We start from the raw sequence: 12,490 nt of genomic DNA, 5'->3' as shown, positions 1-12,490 counted from the left end.
CGAAAGTTTGATCGAATCGAGCCAGCAACAGCCTGAATCCTCGATAGCGCAATGGGTTGAGAAGCTGTTCTGTGTTTATCAAAAAATAACTAGCTCTACAAGTTCACAGAGGTAATGAAGCAGAGGGGGGAATAAGTATCAATACATTTTACTTAGGATTCTTTTGATATTTTATGATTGAATGCACACAAACATACTCTTTTGTAGTCTTGGCCAGCCCCCTAGATATGAGTGTTAACACTATTGTGACTAGCATTGCCACGGCGTTAACGTCCTGCCTGCCCAAGCTTGCCACCAAGAAACTTCCCAAAAAACAGTAACTGTAAAGAAATCTGTCTAGCAAGCTTGAATTAAGTCCAATCACCACCAAATTTTGTGTACTAATTAAAAAATGGATGCCCAGTTCAGTCGTGCTATTTATAAGTTTGTCACGCGATTTGTTTTAGCAAAGGGGGGGTGAAAGGGGGATAATTTGTGTTTTTTAACGTTTTTTTGTGTGTGTTTTCTTTTCCACTGCTTTTTTGACTCACATGCGAAGCAAAAGTGAGTCTATGTACTCACCCGAGTCGTCCGTCCGTCCGTCCGTCCGTCCGGACGTCCGGACGTCCGTCCGGCCGTCCGGAAAACTTTAACGTTGGATATTTCTTGGACACTATTCAGTCTATTAGTACCAAATTTGGCAAGATGGTGTATGATGACAAGGCCCCAAAAAACATACATAGCATCTTGACCTTGCTTCAAGGTCAAGGTCGCAGGGGCCATAAATGTTGTCTAAAAAACAGCTATTTTTCACATTTTTCACATTTTCTCTGAAGTTTTTGAGATTGAATACCTCACCTATATATGATATATAGGGCAAAGTAAGCCCCATCTTTTGATACCAGTTTGGTTTACCTTGCTTCAAGGTCAAGGTCACAGGAGCTCTTCAAAGTTGGATTGTATACATATTTTGAAGTGACCTTGACCCTGAACTATGGAAGATAACTGTTTCAAACTTAAAAATTATGTGGGGCACATGTTATGCTTTCATCATGAGACACATTTGGTCACATATGATCAAGGTCAAGGTCTCTTTGACCCTTATGAAATGTGACCAAAATAAGGTAGTGAACCACTAAAAGTGACCATATCTCATGGTAGAAAGAGCCAATAAGCACCATTGTACTTCCTATGTCTTGAATTAACAGCTTTGTGTTGCATGACCTTGGATGACCTTGACCTTGGGTCAAGGTCACATGTATTTTGGTAGGAAAAATGTGTAAAGCAGTTCTTAGTGTATGATGTCATTGCTAGGTTTAGGTCAAGCATGTGAGTCGTATGGGCTTTGCCCTTCTTGTCTGTTTAAAAGTTATTTTTTAACAGAAAGTATTATAAATAATTTTATAACCAAACAAGGTGTAAAACCTATGAATTAGCTGAAATATTGTTAAAATTCTACACAGAAATAAGGAGACAGTACAAAGAAAAAAACAAGCAAATCCCGCATTCACTCACAGCATCCTGACTCAAATGAAACAAAACTGTGACACTCACCAAATGATGTCTAGGTAATCCATATTGAATATAAGTCACATTTTCACAACAAAGTCCCAACTGTTCACCTATGAACATTTCCAAAAGGATTATGAGGCTCCAGCCATCCATTGTTATCGGTGCTGCCACGCCCCCCTTGCAACTACACATTCAAAGATTCATGCAGTACCACCCTAACATGTGTAGTTTTCCGACTCATACTAGCAACAACAGGACTGTTTCTTCCTCAATATCACTGCTATTATCGCTTTCTTGAGGCGAAAACAACACGTCGGAATCATGATCTACAGGGTCCTCAAGATCCAACATCCGGAGAATCTCCTCCCGTGACAAGGCTCGCCTTCGATTCATTTTTTTTCTCGAAAAAACCACACAAATCAGGCTAATTTTGCATATGGCGGAAGGGCACGCAAAGTGTGTCAAGGGAAACAACTCAATTTACTGCAAGCTTCAAAAACCGGGAAGCAATCACGAGTCGTGTACCCTGTATGGCTCTTACTGAAAAATGCGCGTCCCGTCCATGGGCGTGTCAGCGCGGTTACTGATTTATCAGTGTCCCGTCGCGAAAGTGTTAATGGTCCTCTGACGTCACATGGCTCAAAGAAGGGAAATCCAGTGTTCAATTGATATTTACTACTTCTTGGTTTGTACCTGTTAACTGCTGCGATTAGTTCATTTTCAGTGTGAGTGTGTGAGCATACATGTGTACGTGTGCGTGCGTGCATTCATGTGCGTGTCTGTGTGTGCATGCAAACTGACATGTTTGTGTTGAGGAGGCAGAATGGAAAACAAACGAAGGGAGAGAGCGAGCGAGCAGAAGAGGGAAGAAAGTAGATGAACCCCATAATTATTTAGTGTTATTATTTAATGCTATATTCACTTTGATGCTTTAAATTTGACCCTGTCAGACAAACTAGTGAAACATCAATTGTTTTCTCTTTCAGAAATGCTGTCCAGATGGCAACTGTTTGGATCCACCTTCTTCCTCATCAAGGTTGGTACATCTCCGCACAGCTTGATTAGCTAAGTGTACACCACTTTACTGGAGTAAGAAATGCTCTGCACAAGAAGCGGCCAGTCTGTATGCTCTGCACAAGACGTGGCCAGTCTGTATGCTCTGCACAAGACGCGGCCAGTCTGTATGCTCTGCACAAGACGCGGCCAGTCTGTATGCTCTGTACAAGAAGCGGCCAGTCTGTATGCTCTGCACAAGAAGCGGCCAGTCTGTATGCTCTGCACAAGAAAGAAGTGGCCAGTCTGTATGCTCTGCACAAGAAAGAAGCGGCCAGTCTGTATGCTCTGCACAAGAAAGAAGCGGCCAGTCTGTATGCTCTGCACAAGAAGCGGCCGGTCTGTATGCTCTGTACAAGAAGCGGCCAGTCTGTATGCTCTGCACAAGAAGTGGCCAGTCTGTATGCTCTGCACAAGAAGCGGCCAGTCGGTATGCTCTGTACAAGAAGCGGCCGGTCTGTATGCTCTGTACAAGAAGCGGTCAGTCTGTATGCTCTGCACAAGAAGCGGCCAGTCTGTATGCTCTGTACAAGAAGCGGCCGGTCTGTATGCTCTGCACAAGAAGCGGCCAGTCTGTATGCTCTGCACAAGAAGCGGCCAGTCTGTATGCTCTGCACAAGAAGCGGCCAGTCTGTATGCTCTGCACAAGAAGCGGCCAGTCTGTAGAGTTCTGTATTGAAGTGAAAGGATGCCAGGTAAAAGCCTTGACAGATGTATGAATGGTGTTTACAGTCAAACCTGTCCTGTTGTGATGATTTACACGGGAAGGAAGGTATCTATAACATCTATAACATAATGTTGTGATGATTTACACGGGAAGGAAGGTATCTATAACATAATGTTGTTGTGATGGTTTACACAGGAAGGGAGGTATCTATAACATCTATAACATCTATAACATAATGTTGTTATGATGGTTTACACGGGAAGGAAGGTATCTATAACATAATGTTGTTGTGATGGTTTACACGGGAAGGGAGGTATCTATAACATAATGTTGTTATGATGGTTTACACGGGAAGGAAGGTATCTATAACATAATGTTGTTATGATGGTTTACACGGGAAGGAAGGTATCTATAACATAATGTTGTTGTGATGGTTTACACAGGAAGGAAGGTATTTATAACATAATGTTGTTGTGATGATTTACACAGGAAGGAAGCTATCTATAACATCTATAATATAATGTTGTTGTGATGGTTTACACAGGAAGGAAGGTATCTATAACATAATGTTGTTATGATGGTTTACACAGGAAGGAAGCTATCTATAACATAATGTTGTTGTGTTTGCAGAGCATCATCAACATGGCGGGAGAGTGCATGCTGGCTGTCAACAAGAGAGGCATCTCGTTCCTCCGTAAAGACACACACGTAAGTGGCCTTTTCTTTCAATCTGATGCGGTGCTGTCACTGGTTTGTAAAATGAATTGCGAAATTATTACAGTGGAACCCCTCCCTCCATTTAAGACCGCAACAAATCTGAGAAAAATCAGGTCTTTAAAAGGAGGGACTCTTAAAATGGCAGTAAATGTATAGACTTTATGAACAGAAGTCTTCAAAAACAGGGTGGGGGAGTCTTAAATCGGGGCGTTCCACTGTACATTCACACTCAATTTGTGTGTGATCTTGTGAGGCTTAATAGACCTTTACGGTATCTGCGCAGCATCTCGCCAGACATGCTCTTTGTTATACTTGGAAAGTCGCGAGAACTATCATCATTGGCCTTCGCAGCTCTTGTAAGATAGCCGCACTACATGCTTTGCTATGCTTTGACGTTAATGCGAGAGCTTACTTTGAATACTGATAGGGTCTATTTTGCATCTTCTTGTGGCAACATGTTGACATGAGATGGACCTGGTTGTTGTTGACAGGAGGAGTTCCAGGCACACAAGTTCAGCGAGATCCTGTCCACACGGCGCTACAACAGCGACAGCGGCGGCAACTTCCTCGACATGAAGATCGGCAACCTCATGGTCCAGAAGATTCTCAGGATTGAAACTGAGCAGGTTAGTCTAAGTGTTGGCTTTCTCTCTCTCTCTCTCTGTTTTAGTATAAATTGATGGAGTTGGTTTTGTGTACGTGTGTGTGTGGGGTTCGTCTCAAGGACAGATTGTAAGAAAAGGCCCAGCCTTAAATCTTCATCCTTGTAAAATAAAGTTCAGGTCAATTCAGTCCTCTCTCTCTCTCTTGTGTGTGTGTGGTTTTAGGCAATTTGTAACATTGAGAAGCATGAATCGTGTTTTGACAGCAGAAGTCTCAGGGCGGAAAACACAAATATATGCATGCAGGGAAGACAGAAAGTGTGCAACACTGTAATGTACGTATCTAAGCTTGCTTTCCCCAGAGAGAAACCACCCACATTTTTTGTTGAGGGAAACCTCACAGAACTGCATGTGTATCACATACTTTACCTCCCTTGCCTTACTCTTACCTCCCTTGCCTTACTTTTACCTCCCTTGCCTGAAACACGCATCACTGACAGGACCATTTTGCTACTTCTTGCAGGGCTCCGACATCTCCAACTTGATTGGTCAGTACATGCAGGTCATCAACCGTCGACACAAGCAAGTGGAGCAGAACAACGTGAACGAGCGACTCTAGCCGTCTCGCTCGCTCATGCGTGCAACGGGTTTTGTGACTGCTGTGGTGCGGAACTGCTGTGTAAATATTCCTCTCACACTGCTGGGAGACAGAGGGCTGACTGTCAACTAGCAACACTTTGCTGAGCAGTTGAGCAGTTGAGCAGAAGTTTCATAGATAGCTGGTTGGAAGGGCAGAGAGCTTGCATGAAAGGAGTAAAATCGGCTGAGCGGCTGAGCAGAATTTTCATGGACAGTCGGTGAAGGATTGAGCAGCAAATACCTATTTTTATGCAGCAGAATTTTCTGAAAACAATTAATATTGCACAGGAAACATGTGTTGTTGACTGCACTGTTTGTGCAGCTGTGTGAATTTGTGTTGAGAAAAGTGGAACAAGGCTTGTGTTAAAGGCACAGTGCAGCTCACAGCCTTCGTTTTGCGTTTTTGTTGCAGCTGAGTGCATTTACAGTTCAAAAATCCTCCTATGGTAGTAAAACAAACCCAAAACTACCCAACGCCGACGACATCTGTGAAGCTCGACAGTTTCTTGTTCACGCGAGTGCATAAATTAACCTAGTTATTACGTGGTGTTTGGTCGGAGTTCAATTCAACTGAGTGATTCCGGCCTCCATTTTGTTTTACACAAACTCATGATGACGTCTGACATAGTTTGCTAGTGACGTGTCTTTTTGTGCATGATGTGGTGATCTACCTGATCTAAATTTAGATCCAAAAATAGGTCAAGACCAGCCAGGTCCGAGTACGAAATTTAATTCGTAAAAAAATCGCAGTTCTTGACTCTTTAGTGCAAGTCAATGAAACTTGGTAGTTCTTCTAACGGATAGCTGCCTGAGGTATGACTAAAAGCCCCAGGGGCTCTGTGCACCAGGATTTGACAAGTTCAGTACCTTTAACCCTTCTTTGTAAAGAATCTGAAGGGTTAATATTTGGCTGCATGTTATGTTGTGCCGATGCATGCACGTTAAAGCAAGGAGATGCGGGGTACATGTTATTGGAATAAAATGTTTTTAAAGGGAACGCTGATAGTGGCCATGTATACATAAGTAGAAGAAGTGGAACACCGATGTATATAAAATATAATCACATACATGTACAGTAAAATGTATGAATTTTGATGCCTTAAGTTTTGGATACACATAAAAATAGTGTCTTAGAAACAGGCACATGTTGCCACTAATAATGGCCTTGCTGTGGGGATGTCAAACTGGGTGGGTTCAAGCAGGAACGTGTTTCCCCTTATAATGGCTATGCTTTGTGGGTGTCAAACTCGATTCAAACAGGCACGTTCACAGTGAAGGCACGTACTGCATGAAGCCCACATCCCGGAGCTGTGAATGTCTTTATTACTTGTGGAACAAACAAGGGACACGCACGTAAATTATTCTAAATTATTCTGGTGGGCTGAGCTGCTTTCTTAAGGGACAAGTGAACAATAACACGAAGAACTATACAGTGCAGGTGCCCTCTCATTGGAGGGGGCTGACATAGCTGGTACCACTGTACCAAATTCACAACTTAAAGTTGCCGAAATGCAGTTAACAGAAATCCTCATTGTGAAAGTTGGAGAGAAAGGAGGATTTAGAGTTTGCGTTGGTATACAGCCGTAAGTGCGTGGCCTTGATTACTTAGTAAGTCGATGATAGTTATTTGAAATATAAATCTTGGTGTACTAAAGAGAAAGTGTTGCTTTAGATCAGGATTCAATGTAAATAAGAAAAATGTATACTTTCTTGCTTTCGTTCAGATTTCAATGTAAATAAGAAACGTGCATACCGTCTTTCACCTGGGAAAAGTTACTGTTGAATTTTGTCTCTGGTACAGTTTAGAAATGGTGTTCACAAAATCAATGACTTCAGTATCTAACTTGTTTTATGAAGTATTCAATTTCTACCCTGAGTTTATAAGTATTGTTAGGTGTAGTAGGATTGTTGTAGATGATTTTGATACAGAGTATTCTACTTACACTAAGTATTGAGGTGAAAGAAATGTAAATGTTGTGTGCTGTATTTGTCACGCTGATAGAACATGGGTTGAAAAGAGTATAATTATTAACCTACTGCTTTGTATTCACTTCCATATGCTGTGTCTTCTTTCTGCCATGACTAACGTGCCTATATTTCCCCCCGCATCCTGAATTGTTTGTTGTTTTAAGGGTTGGTTGTGAGAACAAAAGCACACACAGCTGTTTAGCTTTGAAAAGTTCGTGCTGAAGCTTCTAATGTTGTGCTGACGTAAGTTTTTCTTTTTGTTATGACTATTTTATGTTGATGTGTTCAGAATGTCGATATACATACCCAGCTGAAATGTGATTCTGTTGCAACCTTTACATTCCAGTGTCAAATGTTCTTGCAGTTTGTGTGTGTTATACGGCATAATAGTTTGTAGTGTTGACAACGGATTATTTGTGTTTTACTGTGGGGATGATCCACTTGTTTGTGATGCCGTTGGTTTGGTGTGTTAACAGAAAGACTATAATCCTGTAGCTTGACGTAAGCATGCTGATATACATTTATACTGCTTCAAATCTGTGGTTGTGAATTTCTAAACTATACACAACATTAAGATACACGACAAGCTGATTTTCTGTTACATAAACAGTGTTCTGGGTGAAAATATCAGTCATTACAGGTTGTGTGTGTACTGATCAAAAGATTAGTAAAGATTTATATAAGTTTTTATTTCTATTTTTTTAATTTTGTATGCTGAGAAAAACCACTAGTTGGTGATGGGTGTGTATCATCACGGTGTTTTTGGGGGTAAACCCAAAACGAGAGAGACAATATAACGATTTATAATTAACAAAGTTTGATCCATATTTCCATTGAACCATGATAGATTTATATAAAAATGCTGATATGTAATTTTGTAAAGATCAATAGATTGAGGTTCTAGTAAATGTTAATTGTGCTGTCAATTAAATGTTCCATGAGATTAATTAGCATTCTCGTTTTGTTTTTTAAATCTTGTAGTTTTGTTTGACGATTATATATAAAATTGACGATGCATTGAGATGTGTTATATTTTAGATGATGCAGCATATTTGTAAACGTTTTATTCATTTAAATATTTCATCACATGAAAGACTGAGGGAAGGAAACAAATTGATGAGAGGCTTGTTGGGTAAGGTTGAGAAATGTTGAGTTTTAAACATGCATCAAGCATTACTTTGTGTGTTAACAATATCGTCATATCAAGCATTCATAATAATTAAGCATTTCTTAGCAATAATACTATTGTTTTTTATGTTTTATTCTTTGAGACAACACTGACAAACTGTTGATAGGTATGTAGAAATCACTGTGTTTATTCTCTTTGCCACATTACTATATATGAGTTCTTTGAAACATGACACCGTTTCAATGGATAATGTACATAGTTGTAGCTGAGCAATTTGTCTACACACACACCCTTACACACCACTGTGAACCATGGAGCTATAGTGGAACCCCCCTTTTAAGACCTTCACAAATCTGAGAAATTCAGGTCTTAAAAGGGGGGGGGGTGTCTTAAAATAGGGGTAAATTTACAGAAGTTCTGAACAGAAAATCTGAAAAAAACAAGGTCTTAAAAGGGGGTTCCACTGTATTCATGGAGAACTAATTGCAAAACTATTTCATTATTGTTGCAATTAAGGCGCTGCACTCCTCATGTACTTAAAGAATTTTTTCTTTTGAGATGCGTGAATGCGAATGATTTGGGTAAAGCGGAACGTTTTCTGTGCTCGTAAGGAGCTCGGAAAGTTTCAATGAACACGCTGATTTACATTTTTTGCTACAAAAGAAACAAAGGAAAAGCTGATATGAATATGATGCTGTAGCATTATGCAACTTCAGGAATCTCTTTCATCAAAAATTCTCTAGCTGTAAGATGTGATAATTTGTCATGGAGTACAGTACAGTGTAAATAATAATTCAGCATTTTTCGCACATTCCAGGCAGAAAACTGCACAAATAGTCTTCCTTGCTTACCATTCCAATAGCTTTATCATTCAGCAAACTTACAGAGTTACAGGAACCTTGCTGTAAGCATTATCAACAGGCTGCTTCTTGTAAGAATTAACTGCTGCACTTTTGTGTATTTGCCCCCCTCCACACCCTAGATCTTCCCCCAAAGGAATTTACATTTAAGCCAGATTTGGGTTCAATGCAATTGACTAACATTCCATTGTTTACAGAAGCGAAACGTTGCTGTTCGAGAATTTTGCATGGTTCAGCTGTCTCTCTGAGTTTTGGAATTGTTTAGACTTAGTTCATACCTCACCATACCTTCATTTTTAATATATTTGTTTGCTGAGTATTTTTTTCTCGTTTAATTTTCCGTATGGGTTTGCATTTTTGTTTTGGGTACCGTATTTTCTAGGTTACAAGGCGCTACAGCGCATAAGGCGCACCCTCTTCTTTTAAAAACAATTGTAATCCAGTCACCCATTGGGCGCAGGGGGCCGATAGGGCGCATCAAAATGGAAAAAGTATACCGGTAACAAACGGTCGAAGAATGAGAAGAATGAAAATAAGCCGCACATCAAAGGAAGAATACAGAGTGGAAATATGTGTGCTCTGTGTGTGCCGGAGATCAAAGGCAGGTCCATTGTGATAGCTGGGTTGCCTTGTTTATAGACACTGACCTTCTTCCCAGGGGTCAATGACCCAGTTTTTAGCTATGAGAGGTGGTTCCCCTGTCATATCTGAGAGAGGAAACACTTCCTGCACTGGGGTCAGTGACCGAGTTTAACCTATGGGGCGGTCTCTTTGATGTCTTGAGAGGAAACTTGGCCAGGGTAGTACCTAGTTGCTGAAACATGCATTATCACAAGTTGTTTGACTGGTACTCAGGCGGTCTCTTTACAAGAGGCAGTGGTCAAACTGAAGGATGTACCCATTCCTTTTTACCCCAAGTACTTTTCTATGCATATTGCTGCTCATCTAAATGATAAGTTGCATGATAATTACGTGAAGTAATGATGTAATTTTGTTATGATGTTGTGAGCAAAATGCTGATGAACTGGACCATACTTCCAAAGGAACCTCAATGATCATCACACAAATATATGTGGTTTGCAGATTATTGTAACAAAATGCACATTCTTCAATGAATGTTGAATTAAAATTGGAGAGCCACAAACAGACACTGGTCCTTTTAGCTTAGCTGCGTTTCTGAGAAATCAAAGCAAAACTTTTCAATTAAGCAATTTGTGTTTGGTTGTTTGATTTTATATTTCGTTGTTTTTATACATGTGCTAAGTATCGCCCAACGCTTAACCAGAACTCTAGAGACACTTACATTGTCACTATACTCTCGACCAGTACATTTATGATGTGTTTATGATGTGTTTATGATGTGTTTATGATTTGTATAAATAATGTGCAATCATGTTTATCATGCGATATCATTCTTCTACGTTTACCTTGATGCCACAATATAATATTACATTGCTATTTTTACTTCATCCAAGTTTATCAGTTACTGGTACGTGTAATCTGTTGTGTATGTCATATTTTTGTACTGGCATGCATCAGTAAACTTTTGTATTTAATTTATTTGGGTGTAGGTCTTTGGTTGTGTGTGTGTGTGTGTGTGTGTGTGTGTGTGTTAGAGAGAGTCTAGCAGCTAACATTTTCTCTGGAATAATCCAAGCAGAAGCCCATACAAATTATGTGTTACTATACTAGTGTTGATCAACGAACAGAAAACTAACATAAAAACATCCACCATACTGCCAAGTTTTTAATGATTTGTCCCAAAGGCAAAGCCTGACAACATTCAAGCACCTCAGAAACAGATTGGTATATCTTGCACTTACACATGTCAACAATGATAATAAAAGCTTCCATCACTTCACAACATATGTGGAGACAAGCTGCCAAAGCTTGACACATCTTGCGGTTTGCAAAGGGGTGCACTGTGGATATTGTAATATTTAGCATTGCCAACCCCCACCCACCCTCACATGCCTTCATACACACACCCAAATACACATGTACTGTGTGACACACAAACACACATGCAGACCACACACATGTACTGTGTGACACACAAACACACATGCAGACCACACACATGTACTGTGTGACACACAAACACACATGCAGACCACACACATGTACTGTGTGACACACAAACACACATGCAGACCACACACACACACACACACATGTACTGTGTGACACACAAACACACATGCAGACCACACACACACACACATGTACTGTGTGACACACAAACACACATGCAGACCACACACAATGTACTGTGTGACACACAAACACACATGCAGACCACACACAATGTACTGTGTGACACACAAACACACATGCAGACCACACACAATGTACTGTGTGACACACAAACACACATGCAGACCACACACAATGTACTGTGTGACACACAAACACACATGCAGACCACACACAATGTACTGTGTGACACACAAACACACATGCAGACCACACACATGTACTGTGTGACACACAAACACTACTGCCACCTACAGAATGCAGCAAGCGGCAGATAGGCTGAACGCATGGGCAGAAGATTGGTGCGTCTCCATCAACAAGGAGAAATCCTCCACCACCCTATTCACACTGTCGCCAAAGCAGAAAGCCGGAACCATTAGGCTTGGTGGAACTCCTCTGAGAGAGGATGAAGAAGCAACATACCTTGGTGTCACCTTTGATAGACGGCAGACCTGGAAACCACACATTGCACAGGCAGAGACGAAGGCCCGGCGCAAGCTAGCCATACTCAGGAAGCTGGCAGGTACCACCTGGGGAGCGAACGAGAAGATACTGAAGACAGTATACCAGGGAACAATCAGACCCCACCTCGAGTACGGCTCCACAGCGTGGTCAACCTCAGCCAAGACAAACCTGCAGACCCTTGACCGTGTGCAAAACCAGGCCCTCCGACTCATCACTGGTGCAATGAAATCCACGCCCATCAAGGAAATGGAGAAGCTTACCACCATCCAACCCCTCTGTCAGAGAAGAGAAGCCAAGACTATGGTACAGGCCGAGAAACTCAAGTGCCTACCCGACCACCCCATGAAGCACAGACTGAGCAACCTCACCAAGAACCGGCTTAAACGGAGCAGTTTTGTACACGAGAGCAAGAGACTTTCTCGACAGTACAGGGAAGTCCTTCCACAGAACACTCTACCTCTGACTCAAGAAGAAGAGGAAACCCCCAAGGCAACAGAGAAACCAGGCATCCAGATCTGCACCAGTGTTCCACATGTTACCTCAGTAGAAGATCAGAATGACACAGCTCGACAGGCACTCACCTTAGCCCTGATCGACGAACAGTACCCAAAAGAGGCGTGGATCCATGTATACACCGATGGAT

The 12,490-nt window shown here is 41.3% G+C and overlaps 1 protein-coding gene across 3 annotated transcripts in view; it reads left to right on the top strand.

The window, feature by feature from the left end:
- Positions 1–10,686, top strand: part of LOC138957663 (unconventional myosin-XV-like) — a 225,759-nt gene extending 215,073 nt beyond the window's left edge. For all 3 annotated transcript variants that reach the window (XM_070328742.1, XM_070328746.1, XM_070328738.1), the window contains 4 exons: positions 2,478–2,527; positions 3,842–3,919; positions 4,420–4,554; positions 5,054–10,686. In XM_070328742.1, coding sequence (XP_070184843.1) covers positions 2,478–2,527; positions 3,842–3,919; positions 4,420–4,554; positions 5,054–5,149 — 359 coding nt within the window. In that variant the 3' untranslated portion in view covers positions 5,150–10,686. The remainder of the gene's footprint in view (positions 1–2,477; positions 2,528–3,841; positions 3,920–4,419; positions 4,555–5,053) is intronic.
- Positions 10,687–12,490: the final 1,804 nt, after the last annotated feature.

The sequence above is a fragment of the Littorina saxatilis genome, linkage group LG2 (assembly GCF_037325665.1).
Source record: "Littorina saxatilis isolate snail1 linkage group LG2, US_GU_Lsax_2.0, whole genome shotgun sequence".
NCBI lineage: Eukaryota > Metazoa > Mollusca > Gastropoda > Littorinimorpha > Littorinidae > Littorina > Littorina saxatilis.
The sequence above is the reverse complement of the archived record's forward strand: the minus strand, read 5'-3'. Positions and strand labels throughout refer to the sequence as shown.